At 34.7% G+C, this 16,497-nt stretch overlaps 2 protein-coding genes across 4 annotated transcripts in view; one reads left to right on the forward strand and one right to left on the reverse strand.

Annotated features, from left to right (window-relative positions):
• Positions 1 to 5,348, forward strand: part of LOC126859080 (protein kinase C, brain isozyme) — a 59,587-nt gene extending 54,239 nt beyond the window's left edge. For all 3 annotated transcript variants that reach the window (XM_050610009.1, XM_050610010.1, XM_050610012.1), the window contains one exon: positions 64 to 5,348. In XM_050610009.1, the coding sequence (XP_050465966.1) occupies positions 64 to 216 (153 nt within the window). In that variant the 3' untranslated portion in view covers positions 217 to 5,348. The remainder of the gene's footprint in view (positions 1 to 63) is intronic.
• Positions 5,349 to 8,112: 2,764 nt separating this feature from the next.
• The window catches only part of LOC126859116 (BMP-binding endothelial regulator protein), a 34,992-nt gene continuing 26,607 nt past the window's right edge, over positions 8,113 to 16,497 (reverse strand). Inside the window, exons 4-11 of the mRNA XM_050610088.1 lie at positions 14,833 to 14,932; positions 14,031 to 14,207; positions 13,362 to 13,547; positions 12,176 to 12,435; positions 11,466 to 11,625; positions 11,196 to 11,383; positions 10,411 to 10,823; positions 8,113 to 10,043 (exon numbers count right to left, since the gene is read on the reverse strand). Coding sequence (XP_050466045.1) covers positions 9,785 to 10,043; positions 10,411 to 10,823; positions 11,196 to 11,383; positions 11,466 to 11,625; positions 12,176 to 12,435; positions 13,362 to 13,547; positions 14,031 to 14,207; positions 14,833 to 14,932 — 1,743 coding nt within the window. The 3' untranslated portion in view covers positions 8,113 to 9,784. The remainder of the gene's footprint in view (positions 10,044 to 10,410; positions 10,824 to 11,195; positions 11,384 to 11,465; positions 11,626 to 12,175; positions 12,436 to 13,361; positions 13,548 to 14,030; positions 14,208 to 14,832; positions 14,933 to 16,497) is intronic.

The raw sequence follows: 16,497 nt of genomic DNA on the forward strand, positions 1-16,497 counted from the left end.
TTTTCGAATTTATTTGAAACAAAAATGCTTTTATGCTATTGTTTTTATTTTTTTTTTTTTCAGCAACATCGTAAAGACGTGAGTAATTTCGACAAGCAGTTCACCTCAGAGAAAACAGATCTGACTCCCACGGATAAGCTGTTCATGATGAACTTGGACCAGACGGAATTTATGGGTTTCTCATATCTCAATCCAGAGTTTGTGCAACATGTTTAAGCGGAATACTTTATCTCAGGCTCGTACCTATCCTTCACTTCATTCCTCGCCGTTCATCTTTCTCTTTGTCACTCAGGGCTCTCTCATCCCTCTCTTGCTCTCTATCCGTTTTTTCTCTTTCTCTCTCTCTCTCTCTCTCTCTTTCTTTCTCTCTATCTCTGACTCTCGCTGTAGCATTTTCGTGATAAAACGAGCGAGAATTTGGTGCGCTGTCGTTTTTGAATTTCATTAAGAATTCACGCGAGAATCTCAGATGTATTTTTAAGCAATCGCGCGATAGTCGATTGTATATCACTACGCTGTAAGAAAGAAAAAAACAAGCGAAAGAAATACGGCGTAGATGCTGAAGATTCAATCCAAATAATTATCGCGAGAAAAAAAACGAACGAACGGAGAAATAGCACGTAAAGAAGAAATAACACGATAAGACGGAAATTTCAAAGCGATGTCTTCGTTCTCTGCGTATATTATTATGCATTTACTTCAGTAGTCTCTCTACTGTCGCCTTCCAGAGTATATATAATATATATATATATATATATATATATATATATATATATATATGGGACGAATGAATGAATATATATGTGATTATATATACATATACATAATATATATATATATACATAAAGTCATTACGATATATATTACATATATACATAAATAATAATATATATTATACATTATAAATTTCTATCGATATTTCGTTAACGTTGCACTTCTCGTCGGTTTAATCTTCTTAAGTAGCTGATCTTTAGAAAGTTGAGTCCTTAGATTCTCCGGACTCACGACGGGTTAAGAATTTATTAGTGCTACGTTGAGATCAATTCTTATATTGACACATATACACATATATATACACACACATATGCAGATACATACGCACACGTACATGTATACATATAGAAGTACACTCATAAACATTCACAAAAATACACTCGTAAACATTCAGAAACATACAAGTATACTCACACGAACACAAGTGATACATGTATGATATTTTTTCCTTTCTCCCTTGTTCGTTGCGGAAGCACGAGTCTGAAGTGTCTTTTCTAGTTTTTCTCCGTCGTTCTTCGATAGGAACGCGGACACGACTACAGGAACCATGCTCGATAAACTCTCGTATGTATACATTATATCAATAAGTAATGACACAGAAAGCGATTTTGATGCGGGGATGCGCTGAGTCGATCGCGGCCTGTTAACAATAAGTGAAAAGCTCATCGCGTCGAATAATAACAGAGGACGAGATCTTATAACACAACAGTCTCGCATTTGAAGGAGAAAGAGGGGGCAGAATATAGTCGACAATATAAACACCTGCGTGTGCGCCAGCGTGTAAAGTTTTATGTATTCTTCGTTGATGTAATAATACGCCGTGGCGATATTATTCGACACGATAATATTTTACATGCGGGATGCGCGAGAATATACAATTCTCTGCGAACACAGTCTCTCTGCGATTACGTAAAATTTTTTATCGCCCCGTTATATGCGGATTCTCTGATTTTACGTGTGATATTATTATAGATACGACGCGAATAATTTATTCTCGTGTGGTACAATTATATAAGGAGATAAAAATTTTATATTAAAATAATGATAAGCATATTTATCGCTTATGAATATGTTTATCATTATTATGAATAATGTTTCTCATGCGAGCGAAGGATTATTAATTTTGCATTGTCTTGACAATCGAAAGGATCAAGAACAGGGTCTTGGTCCACTTAGCGCTTTCCTTGCGCTTTCCTTTGTAATTACATCGGTGCGCTCGCTTTTCTCGCCGAGTCTCTTTGATTTGTCTCGTCGAGAAGGGCACAATTATCGGAGGGAGCTTAGTGAAACTTAGTACAAGCGAGTATATAACAAAAAGAAAGGCATACTTATGCAATGTTTTTCTCCTCTGTTTCTTCAATGATCATAATCCGCGCGTGCGATCAATAGTGTTGTTAATAATTATAATTGATTAATGCGCATATATAATTATATTGTAGACGTAGTTGATGAGCTCACAACGCGAGTTTCTCTTCATTTTTGTACATCCGGTATTGGCAAATTGACGAGCGATTATTCGTCGAGTTTATTTGTACGATGCAGCTACAATTGTTGTAATTACGGCGAAATATAAGATTGCCAAAGCAGAAAAATAATGACAGAGATTTTTTTGCACTTCGAAGATCAAATCGTTACAAGAGAATAATTGCAATTGCTCGTCGAGTTGCCGCATAAAATATAAAATTCTTAAGGATGAGCTCGTATCCTTTTTTCCGTCTCGTATTTGTATTCTTTTTATGTATAAGCGATGTCTCTTCAGAATTTAATCGCGTATTGATTAAATGATTCACAATTTAATTACGGCAGGATTCAAACTCGCTTCACGATTTTCTCGATATAACGGAATCATGAAATTGCGCTCAATGAGTAATGAAATTTTTTTGTATAAAAGTTATATGTCCCGATATCATTAAGTTAAAAAATATATTATATTTTTTGTTACTATGTAAACATACGCTTTTTTGAGCATCACCATGGTAAAAGGATACGAATTCGCGTTTCTTTACAATTCTGAGAGTATCACTTATTTTATTGAGCGTGTTCCGATAATATAAAAGATTTAATAAAACTCTTTCGCCCTTTTTCTCAACGGGTGATTCTTGTTCTTCGATCGGACGTCTTCGCGCAGTCTCGCCGCGAAATAATATTCTCTTTTTAACGTCGGGCTATCTGATATTATTTCGAGGAATCGTAACTCGCAAATTTATCAGTTGTACCAGCAGAATTTTGTTTTTTCTTATATCGTATATATATATATATATATATATATATATATATATAAATCGATATAGTAATTGGCACACACTAGTTCTCTGCATATTTTGTGTTCTCCGCATTCATTCGTTCGTACCTTTGAATATTACAATATATTTTTTGCTTATCTATGATATTATAGCAACTTTAAGTAATGTAATAAAAAAATTATTGCGCCTGTTAAAATAAAATAATCATTCCACGTTTGTAGTCATAAAAATCTGATGATTTTTGTGAAAGACGCTCGACGATAACATTTGTTGTTAAAAACGGACCTCGAACATCTTTGCAGGAGGCTGCGCGATCTGCGTTCGAAATCTATTTTTGTACTAAAAAAGATGAAATTCAAGGGAGGCTATGTCGCTTCTCTTCTTTTCCTATGTGCGTCTATCTAGTAGATATCTTGTTGTCACATTTGTGGCACTTGTGGCTTTCTAGTCTGTACGTTGATTCAGGCGTTGTTCGTGTAATGATGCAGAAGGCATCATTAAAGATAACTGATAAGTCACAATCGCTGATGCGTCTATGCAGGAGAAAGAGAAGATGCGTGTGGGCTGCAAATTTTGACAAGAGCAAAAATACTATTTTGCTCCATGGTATTTTTTTCATTTTAATCAACTGTAAACTTATCTATAAAATTACGTTATAAAAATTTAATTTTAGACACTTTATTTTATATAAAATCTTTATTTCTGACATTATCTTTCTCTCTATTTTCTTTACTATTTCTTTTCTTATAAAATTGCTGTTTTATTCAGAAGTGTAGACGCTGTTCTTTTCGAAAAATAAGGATGCAGCTAATTGCATAATACATACGAGCACGACATGTTTTTATTTTTACAAATAAAATTCTTTTGTATTGTTTAGAATTAAATGTACAGACGGTGCATTGCGTTTATGTGAAAGACCGACACTCTCAATTTTGGCAATCCGCTCTCGCTTCTGCGTGACTAATCAGCAGCAAGAATTGGTTTGATGATATACTTGAAAAGTGGCAAAATCTTTAATGAGGAACATCAAATAAGCGATAGTGATTTTATAACAATTATGCTGGTTTATTTTTCTTAATAGAGACAGCGTGAGATATCAGTTTCCGCGACAGTCTCTATTGTCGATTTCTCTGTCTATCTCTCTTTCCCTTCCTTTCACTCAATCTTCCTTTGTATTATTCTGTCTGTCTCTTTTTTCGAAACTCTAGTTCTAGGTGTTCAATCTTTTTCGGAAGGTAAGGAGTATATAGAATATATATATTCTTATTGATATATATTATAGTTTCAAGGGAATCGACTACGCGTGTTCGTCTATCGTGGTTCTGAACAAGAAAATCCGGAAAAATTATGTCGAGTCTTTTGGAGATGAAAATCGAAAAAGTGGATATATTAACAAGCAATAAGGGAAATTGATAATTAATTTAAATATTAATATTTTCTTGCATATGTTAGTTTATTATGCATAAAGTAATTAATTATTTTTCCAGCGAGAAAAAAGATAAAATGTAACGATATTGAAGATACGCAAGACGAGATATTTTTCCTTCAGAACCATGGACCGTGAACAATGTTCGTATACGTAACGTATTTGCGGCGATATTAAATTTTAAGACATTTTATGCGAAATGTCTTTGTAGTAAAATGCCAACAACATCTGATTTTAATGAATTACAAGGATTTATTTCACAACTATTAATATAAAATAATATTCTTATAACTTTGTCTTTGTAACGTATATTTATTTTTCCGTAGAGATTTTAACAAATTTTTGAAAAACACATTTACGTACGTCTATAATTACTCGATACATTTTCTAATTTCATTAATAACGTTCCAAATGCGTACGTACCACGCACATAATCGCAGAGCGTAATCGAGCGTTGTCTAGCGCGTTATATTTAGCTCCTAAGTTAAATGAGAAGAGTAGCGAATAAAAAAAAAGAACAAAAAAAAATAAATAAATAAGAAGATAGATAATATATAGAGAGACGTAGAGTAATATATATATAGAAGAGAATAATCGCGCGTAGAGCTCTATTTCATCCTACCATACTGTAATTAAATCTGTCGTTCTCCTGATTACACCCATTAATACACTTATTTACACACATATACGCATATTTTTAAGATGTTTTTGTGCATTTATAATGTCGTAATAAAAGTTCCGAATCTCTCTCGTGACAAGATTTGTTAGAGCCCCTGTGCGACAAAATGTCTTGTCTCTGTGTATCAAATAACTTTCGATATTTATTTAATATTTGGATTCTATTGAAATCTTTTGATATTCAGATGAAATATTCTTAAAGTATAATACATTATTTTACAAATTTATCTTGTTTATTTTATTATATCCATTTGCGAAAATCTAAAATATTATTATACAATATAAAATCCTTCTATTGAAAAAAAATGAAATCAAAAAGTTTGCTAACGAAATGTTTCGAAGGATTGATCGATTGTCAAAGAAAAATTTTTTTTTATAATGAACACATTTTCGCAATAAATTTTTTCTTTCTTCTTCATCGCAGAAATTCGAATAAGTTGATAGACATAAAAATATGACTACGTGTATCTTAACCATAAGAGCGGTGTGTGCAACAAAATTAGAAGAAGATAATAAATAAGAAGAGAATAAAATAGTTGATGAGAAAATTTATTTATCTTTGCAAGTAGCATAATATTTATTTCTTTCAACAAAAAAATTGACTAAATTTTTTACGGTTTTTCAACATTTGTCTCTCTCTCTCTCTCTCTCTCTCTCTCTCTCTTTCTCCATGTCTCTTTCAGTCTTACATTTGAGAAAGAGATGTAGACCCAACAAAGTTTTCTTTCTCTTTCTAAACGTGGCGCAGCGTTTGATTGGCTACGCGCAGTCTGTTATTACGTCTTTGAATTTTCGCAGTTGGCACCACTGGAGAGGACGCCATGTTCGTTTTTCCTTTCCGCAGCCGCTCAAACGCGCGAACGTTCGTCGGTCGATTTTGCGTAAAGTTTCACGGGATTAACGTGATAAAGTGCATCACGCGAGTGAAATAACGATTCGTACTAGTTTCCGGGAACGTGAGATCGCCGTGGAATCGATCAAACATACGCGATCGCTACGATATTTCGCGATCGCGCGTCTACGTCGTCCGCGGCTACGCTTGCTTTTCAAACATACTTTAACGAATTTTCCTCAGGAGCTTCTCGCGGAGTGTGTTGTGTTTTTCGGCGACAACAACTAATGTTAGAGCGATCTCACTTACTTTCTTCTCTTTGGTAAGTGACAACACAAATATTGTTCTCGTAAAAAAAGCGAAATTACAATGAAATATTGAAATCGTATTTGTAGTGGAAAAAGAATTTATATGCGATGTTTAAAAATCAAAATGGCGTGCACGATAATATTGATCTACTTGAATTATCTAATTACGCAAAATATTTACTTCGTATCAAGGCGATTAATTTTTTTTTTTTTTAATTAAAAGCTAAATTTGGCGATGACATTTATATAATTTCTTGATATGTGATATATTTTTAAATTAGAAAGAGAGAGAGAGAGAGAGAGAGAGAGAGGAGAAATAAATTTTTTTTATATAGATAAAACATATTTATGAATATATAATTGATTTATTGTATTATTTATGTTCATACTCGCGTGTGTTCTACGTTATATTTCTACGCTAGAATCAACAAAAATTGGCTAACACTTTGGACTACCCGGTATACAAAGTTGGTTTGATTCCTCTCGCCGAAACTCGTCGGTGATTAGTTATTACAGTATATTTTTCAGCTATGTACAATTTCACTATGTTAAAAAGTCGCCGCGAAAATAGCTCTATTTGAAAATTTCTTCACAAAATTTTTGTAACAATTTGATAAAAGGGAAATAGATAAGAACACAAGAGAAAGGGAGAATCGGACGAAGAAATGGAATAAAAAAAGAGTATAAATGATGAGCTATTAAAAATCGTGGCACGTTATTAGAAATCGTGATTAGTACTCGCTTAATAATCGTGTCTTTCTATGTACAATTTGTGAATGTGTCGCTAAAATTAATATAAACGTCTACGCGTTATGTAAATATAATATAATGTAAAAAAAAGTATACTCGTCGTCGAAGACGAAGCGGGAAAATATTCCCTCCTAATTCTACATGATGAAAATGTAAGAGTCTAACAAACCGCGGATCTCCGTGCATCCAAAGATCTGTGAAAATAGGAATCTATACGGATTCTAAGAATTCGATATCATGTGAATTTACAGATTTCAAATATTCGTGCGATCATACATTTTATATATTTGAAAGATCTGTGAAAATGTGAATTCGTAAATTGAAGAACTTACGAATCCAGCGATCTATAGATTTACGATTTACGGATTGAAGAATCTCGAAGAATAAGAATTTATGAAAACACGAATCTGTGGATTCTGTGACGATGATCGAAACACGGATTTTGAGAATCCGAGAGCCCTATGAAAAATATATGAAGCCACGGATATATGTACTATGAATGCGCGATTAGATCTATGGATTCCAAAGATCCGCGCGGGTCTATACATGTTTATCTATATGTATGTACGTGTATACATATATAATTGATTGATTGCGTTAAATTGGGATGTACATGCTATGTGCCGCGAGCCTGCTCATCGGCCGAAATACTGCACGGTGCTCCGAAACATTACATCGCCACTTGCTGCTACTTACAAAGTCGTTCTCACGATTCCGAGCATACTGATCTCGTTTCATTAATATAAGCCTATTGCTCGATAGGATTCTATTCTTGGAGATACGCGTTTAATTAATCGCATATGCTTCAGTGAAGTGTATATAAAATTCATGAGGCAGCAGTCGCATAATTATTAAGAGTAAAAATTTCTATCTTTCTCTAATAAGACTCGTCGGATTATAATGTAATTAACGATACTTATAATACACTTTGTCAGTTACAATATGTCACATTAATTTTGTTCGCAATAATAATTCAATATTTCACACGAGAAAAGACCTAGCATTAAATGTGTCATTCTCAATTTATGATACACCAACTTACACCTATATAAGATTCAGAAAATTACGCCAATTATTAATTCAGCGCTAAATATAAAATACAATTTTTTTTTTCATTTCGCGACACAAGATCATCCATTTTCCGCTCTACGCACGACCCTGTTAGTTGATTCGCGATGCTCTTTGTCGGATCTATAGGATTCCGCGTGAAATCGTGATACACACACGTGAGATCCATATTTCCAGGCGTCATGGCTGCTGTGACCCGCATGAGATTTTCGTGTGAACGAAATCTAGAGACGAATTACTAGAGATACCCGAGTCAAAGTCTAACTGGAAAAATGAATTATAGAAAATAATTTCTAGATATAGAAACAATTCAAAATGATAATTACAAATCGAAAAATACTTAACGAATTTAAATTCCAAATTGTGTCAACTTTAACGAGCTTAAAATTAAATTATTTACACATTTAGTCCAAAAATACCAAAAAGCTATTTTATTGCATTAAAAGAATAATTCTTTATATTTTGTATTTTGTAAAACAAATTTGTGAAAAAATATTTAATTTCCAAATAAATTTATTTATATTATAGCTTTTAAAGGAACTAGTCCAATGTGAAAAAAATATATTTTGCTTTGTAGTTTTTTGAATTAATATTACAAAAATAAAATAAAATAATCATACACAGCATTAAACTAGATATTGTCAGTGTTTTGTTCTTTTTTTGTAAAAAATATGCAATTTTAAAATTAACATAATTTGCAATTCAAATTCTGTCAATCAACAGGTAAGACATAATTTTTATATAATAGTTTTTTTGGTATATAATTATTATTGGCATAATACGAAACTTGAAATTTTTGATCTTGACAAAATCATGAGAAACTACTACTCTGGCTCGAGTATTTCTCTAGTCATTAATCGACATTACTAACACGGGGGCACAGGAACTCACCAACCTTAATGCATATTGATACGAAGTGGTGACTAGTAGATTTTTGCCGTGCACTCCGCCGCGTCCGGTCTGTATGTTCCCGCCAACAGAAGGAATTTCTCAGGGATAGAAGAAGATTATAGTATCGCGAAAAATATCGAAGAGAAAACTTGCAAAAAAAGATAAAAAATTTCAACGATTTTACACTATATTGAAATAACAGCGATTATTTTCCAATGGCGTTCCAGACATATTTCATTGCGTTGTATTCTTAATATATATAGTGAAATATTTTCTACCGCATTAATAGTCTCATCGTTTCTCATTATGGATGACAGACTTATAAGTACCGCGTGCATATTATATACGAATAAATAAACGTTTATGAATATTTATCCCGAATTAATCCATTGAGATATCTATCAGAGACTGCTAAGAAGTGTGCTTCGTTCCTCGTGTTACTTATGTTTGCTCTTATCGAATATTTAAGTATCGGAAGCTTTATCTCGCTTAATGGAAACATGAAGTTTGATTTCGAGGATCGATTCTGAAAATTCCTGAGAAATCATTTTTTCTTTAATTACTCTGCGCGATCTTTAGAGATATATACATCACACGCGAATTATTTCACAACATCGTATTTCCTTTTCTGTATTATTCGCGATTACTAATATGTTATCTCGGAAAAAAGATAAGAAGGAAGGGATTGCGTATAGAGTCTCTCTACATGCGTACAAAATGTACGGGGAGTTTCATGCTCACATGTGAATTTCTCTGCATATCGCGCGAATTAGAGTTTTTAAAAGCCGGACACGGCGGCGGATAATGTGCGCGATTAATTAAATCTGCGGCAAGTGAAATTCGTCGAATTCGCCAACTGATCCCAAACTGTTCGACATCTCGTAGACTTTCTCCAGTGCGGTAGCTGAATGCCGAGCCGCTTGCACTCGTGCGCATATGCCATGAAGGACTGACAATAACAATGTTCGGTCGGGCACTCGCACATGTCCTGAAGGCAGGCTTTGTAGTACATCATCGGATTCACCTTCTTATGACAAGGATCGAAGATTTGCGATCTCAGTCGATTGCACAGTCTAAAATCGTGGAGAAATAAAATATAGCATCGTAAAAAATAATTTACAAGTTGTTTATTTTAAAAGAGATAGAAGTGAAATTTTCAAAATGTTGTAATGATACCGGGAATGAAAGAATAAAAAGAGAATAATAATTATCAGCCGAATCATATGTATTGAGAATTATTAGTTTTGTAGCAATTTCGCATCACATTTAATATTATTTTCTACAATTGCAAATATTATGAGAATAATAGAATCTTAGAGAAATTATTTTATAGCTGTTGTATAAAACGTGATAATAATTTTTTTTTTATTCTTTTTATATTTTAATTTGAAAAAAAATATATAATATATAAAGAAAAAATTGAAAATTCATAAAAATTACCGGTGATCCTTTCTTCCTCGACAACGTCTCTCCTTATCGATTTCCTGATCTTTGATATTTCCTGTTCTTGCAATTCGAGTGCATGTTTTCTTGGCACCCACGGCCCAAGATTGGCCGAATTTCTGCACATCCTGCAGGAATCGGCCGCGTCGCGTCGTGAAATCGTCCTTGGTCTGGGAATTGAAGTTACCGCAGAGACCGCACAATCGACCTCTGTACGATGTAGGCACGGACACCTCGAGAAAGCTGATACCGTCCCAGAGAACCTTGATCCCGATGTGCGTGTTAACGATCACGCTGTCAGTCGTACAGTTAATATCCAATCGGTTAGCGATGCGATAAGGAAGATCCACCTTCTTCCCGTTTACCTTCACCCTCATTTTTTGACCAAGGTTTACTTTTAAGTCGCTGATCTGTAACATGAGACACGATTAGAACAAAAATTTCTTTTTTCTGCTTGATACGATTGCTTTTGATAGAACAAGAAAGCCTTGCCTCAGGGTAGACTTCGCAAGGTTATTAATCAAGCAGATCGGCAGTCAGAATTTGTACTTTCGGTACATATCATTCGACATCATTAATTATATGTATTTTCAAAAGGTTTGAAAACATTAGTTGTAATATTATTTGAAAATTTGAATGAGATAATGATATGATTTTCCAATTTTTTAAAAATATTTTTAAACATATATTCTATCCCCAATTAAAAAAAAAAAAAAGTAATGTTTAAATTTATTCCACATTATAATTGTACTGACATTTTGGCATTGATTTAATGCACTCACTTTCAAAGCGATGGTTTTAGTCCATGCTGAAGATTTTGTTTTTCTTGCATCGTTCGTCACACGTATGCTAAATGTATGAGTGGCGCAATCATTGACCAATTGATATTTGCATGCCCCCTTGAAGCTGTAGAATTTACCGTCGAATGTACGATAGTGCGGGTCTCCAAAGACCGTGCAAATCCCATCACCTGGAAGAATCGATAATTTTTAGTTCTAAATATCAATCGCATGTGCGATAGCATAATTAAATAATGTATTAAGAATGTTTACTTTCAACGCATCGCGGACAGCATTGACCTTCCGGATGTTCCAATTTTGAGTACGGTGGGCAAGGTAGATTCAACTGCGGACACATAGGCATCGCGCAGCGTACTTTGCCCTGCTTGCAGGTGCACGTCTTGCAGGAATCAAGCTTCCAATCTTCGCCATCCTGCCTAGGACAAAAAAGAACGTTTAAACCAGAACAAGACAAAGGTTTAATCCCGTGAAAAAAATTTACAAAACTTATTTTTACTTAAAAAAAAAAATAGAGAAAAATTGAAACACGATATCGTCGATATTTACTAGAGATCATCGCTCTTATCAGATTTTATCACAATTTTGATAAGAAGTGTTTTTAAATTTTATTTCTCAAACAATTTTTTTTAAAGCGAGAAAAAACAAATTAATTAACAATTGAGGTCTACGTCATTGATCCTTAAAATCAACATATTAAAAATATGCAGAAATTTTTTTATGTAATAAAATGTGAAAATCGTATTTAAAGACTATCCTTGATTTTTTACTAATTGTAAATCATTTATTTTATATATATATATATATATATATATATATATATATATATATATATATGATAAATCAAAATTCTATCATTCTATTCATCATTTTAGTCCGTTTATCGTCGATAATTCTTCGGTCCGTTTGCGTTGCGTTCGCAGAATAATATCATTTGTCACAATGAAGAAAAGTGTGATACTCGCCTGGTAGATTCTTCCGCCATAAGAGCAGGAGGCCCTGCTCTCCTGGATGGCCGGACATTGGGGGCAACAGCGGTTAGGTAGAGTAGTCTGAAGCTCGCTGGGGCATTCCAGTACCGGACAGGTATCCCTGACACACGAGAGCGTCGAATTGGTGCAGGTGCAGCACGTGCATGGATCCGTGCAAAACTGGGTGCCCGACTTGATCATGTGCGTGCCGAGTATGCAAGCGCCTTTCGGAGGCGGAAGGAATCTTCCAATGCCTGCGCAAAAAAAAAGTGCTTTTAACTTGGACATACGCTGTGTCGTGTAAGCGAACGCGCATTATAAGCTCTGACGAATCATTCTCTTTTCACGCGTGATAGTCATATAATTTTTTTTTTACGATTAACTACTTTCATTAACTACTTTCGATTTTAATTTACTTTCATTCTTGATTTAATAAAGTATAAAATAAATAAGGATATTTAAATAAGTATGATACTCTTAAATTTTATGTCAATTTTAGCATTCAGTTATATCTAGAACAAATGCTTGTTTCTTGATGTTATATTTTTATTCGATGCATTTATCGCACGATGCATTTTATGCATCGCATTATATTTGATCGTAAAATTTGAAAGTCGCAGAGAGTAAGATATTATTACAGTTAAATGACAATAGCTATTCTCTCGGATGGCTAGATCATAATGTTATATGATGACAATCGTAATATTACAGTTGGTTTTTGCGCAATTGCGACATTGGAAAATAATCAGATCGCATAAAACCGGTTCGCGCCTCTGGTATTATGCCAGAGAGAGATAGCGGAATGACCTATAAATTCAAAGTGACTTTAATTGTTTGTGCAATATGATCTACTGAAAATAATTCTTTTGAAAAATGATCTCGCGGAATGAAAATCTGATCGTTATTAATCTGCGTATGCCTGGCATTGCAATACTTGCGTAATAAAACAATCTCATATCTTTATGTAATATTACGCCCACGTACAATTATCAAGTATGTCGTAAAGGAACAATAAAATTATCACATGTGGAATGTAAATTGAAAAATACGCGTTTAAACAAATAAGAAAATGGAACAAATAGATTTCTTTTTTCCACGCATCGATTCGAGCGCGCTAAAGTCAGATAATTTCGCGCGCGATATTCATCTGGAATAATGAAAATTATATAATTCCTTTCACCTTGACAGCGTGGACAACACTTGCCAGGATCGCGAACAATCTTCCCGGTAGGACAATTGAGCATCGGACAGGCTAACTTTGCGCAGGTGAGTTGTTTATTGTTGTTGCATCTACAAGTGACGCAAGGATCCTCCGTCGTCGTCACCGACCTATCCGCGGTGACCTTTTGCCCATTCACTAAGCATCCTGTAAAACGATGGAATCGATCATTTTTGCGCGCTTGGCTTATTCTCTTTCTATAATCGGATATGAAAAATTGTCGGTTTAACCGTATATTATATAATAATTTATTTGAAACATATATATATATATATAAAGAAAAATATGAGAAAATATACAAAGAGATTGCAATTATACGATTCGAAGAAGAATGCAAATTCTTACGACATTGTATTACAATATTAAGTTTATGGGAATATATTTTGTAGGAAAAAAAAAAACGTCACAATACAAGCATTATCATCCGTTTGTTTTTCGTCGGACGTGTAGAAGCGACGTTGTAATTTTCAATCATTATCGTTCTTTCCTTACATCGGGGGGAAACATTCCAGAGCCTTAATTGCGCGGCGGGATGCATTGAGGGGGATCGTGAGAAATATTTGTGAGATTGGCGGTGGGGTAATTAACAGCAGCATCGGTGCGCGAGGAAAAAAGAAAAATGTTACGCACCATCGCATATGGGGCAGCATTGACCGGGTGGGGCCGGTTTCGGGTTGGAGCAGGGCGTGTAACACTCTAGCTTTGCTTTGGTTACGACGCTCGCTTTACAGGTGAATACGTAGCACGGATCGTTCTCCTCCGTCCATTCCGTGTCAGATGCGTGATAAACGCCGTCCAGTACGCATCCTGCAATTTACAAAAGCAAAACGTCGATCCTCAAAGTATATAATTGAAATTTTGTAATTCTGGGGAATAGCTCGCACGCGCGTATATATAATTGAATTAGAAATATGTTGATATTTTTAGACGTTATTATTCGTATAATTACATATTTGAGAATAAACGATAAGATAATATGATTATTCCTCGATATAGAAATTGATATTATATATGATTTAATATTATTTTTATATTTTAACCTTTTCTATCAATCTATGTTTTCCAGACAGATTTTATCGAGCAAGTACTACGCGCGAGCAAGCTTACGTCACCATTAACATAATTAATAGGGTACGATAATGGGTAGCGCGCGTGAGCATCTGTCAGCTACGTGTCGTAAACAGAGACAGTCGCGAGAGTGTGATGCTAGAGTTCCTCGGGTTTATCACCGTGTCCGCAAACAGAAGCGTCTTTGTGCCCCGAGAACAATGCTCCGCCGACTGAGCATTCCGCGAGTTCCCGGCCTTTCCTCCTGACCGCCAACATATTCGCTCCATCTTCTTTCTCTTTATCTACCTCTCTCTCTCATTGCTCGAGTCAATTAGGACGATTAGGATAATTAGTCGAATTAGCGGACGGACAAACGTTTTACCTGTGCACTTGTGACAACACTCGTCCTCGCGCGGGTATTGCAACGCGAAGCAGCCATCGATGTTCGGGCACTGTTGCTTCAAACACTCGACGAATCCGTTCTGGAAAAAACGAACCGGGAAAAATTTATTAATTTTTTCTCGCACATTTTTTCTCCATTGGCTCTTTCTCTCTCTCTCTCTCTCTCTTTTGATATCTTATTATTAGACAAAGTGCCAACTTCTAAGACAATCTGTAAAGGAAGAGAAAAATTCTAATGTCGCTTGCAATGTTGTATAAGGAGAGTGGAGGGGAAAACATTCTTCGCTATAAATATGATTTATTATTCACACTATTGGAACATACAATTCGTCACACTTTGTATGAAATAGCGTTCAAAGATGATGATGAGATTTACTGAGATTATCACTCGCGAGATTTCGTCGAGGAAGTAATTTCGTCACGCTTTCGGCACGAAGAAAAAGCGCGCGACGCGTGAGGAATGTGGATACTCTAAATAAAACGCATTATGAATGGGGAATTTGGACGGCGATTGAGTCACGCAGTGACAGTGAAATTCCGGCTTGACTTTTTTTTTCCGGACACGCCGTCTTCCGATTGGAGATCCACGTTCGCGTTATCGCTGTTCCAGTAATCATTCCTCCGGTTTCGTTATCCGGGTTCTATAATTAAGCCTCTTTGCGGATTTATCTTGTGTCAGAATTATGTAAAGTAATTTCAAACGTGTGGATCATACTATCTCTCCCATATATATATCGAACGCGCGAGATGGGCCTAATTAGGCACGCCGAGAGGAAGCTCTCTGTTTTTTCTTTCTTTTTTTAGATCCCCTTGTCTATAACGGATATTTTCACGCAACGCGCTTGATAATTAATTAATTTCTGTAATTGATATACGAACCGAAACAAGCAGTACATCAAAACGGCCGGAGATACGCAAACTTAGAAAAAATAACTAAAAGAACTCGGTAAAGGGAAGATATCTTACGTGACAATTAAAAATTTTTTTTTTTTTTTTTTTCAAAAATATGAGACACGTATTTTTCTAATATTTATATAAACTTGATTTTTGTTTTATTGTTTAATTATTATTTGGTTATCTATTTTAATAATTATTTGTTATTAATATCACATATATATTTTTTTTATATTATCTAGAATGTTAATTATATACTGCAAACTTTATTTTTGTTATACAATATAAATATAAATAAGTGAATTACTTTGCAATAGGAGAAGAGAGATCACATAATTTTTTCTATAAATAGATTAAATAAATAATAAAATAAATTAAATAAATCATATAATAATACTAAAAATAAAGAATATATTTCTAAAATAAGAGAGTAAATAAATACGACGCGTCAGTCAATTCTCTTGCTTATAGTCAGCAAATATTCGTTCGTCCGAGCGACTTATGATTGTCTCGTAAATTGCGGATGATTGATCGCGGCCGATCGCTTCGACGCAACAAACAAATAATTATGTCACACGCTGGCATGCCACTCACATTGCTGCAACAGCATCAACGGCGGTAGCAACGGCAGTGGCAGCGAAGCGAAAACAAGAAGCCTCATCTCGGTCGGCCACGAGTCGACGAGTCAATGAACCAAACGCGCAGATAAATCGCCGCGGTCGCACTAAGATCACTCGTTGATGCAGCCGGG

The sequence above is a fragment of the Cataglyphis hispanica genome, chromosome 2 (genome assembly GCF_021464435.1).
Source record: "Cataglyphis hispanica isolate Lineage 1 chromosome 2, ULB_Chis1_1.0, whole genome shotgun sequence".
NCBI lineage: Eukaryota > Metazoa > Arthropoda > Insecta > Hymenoptera > Formicidae > Cataglyphis > Cataglyphis hispanica.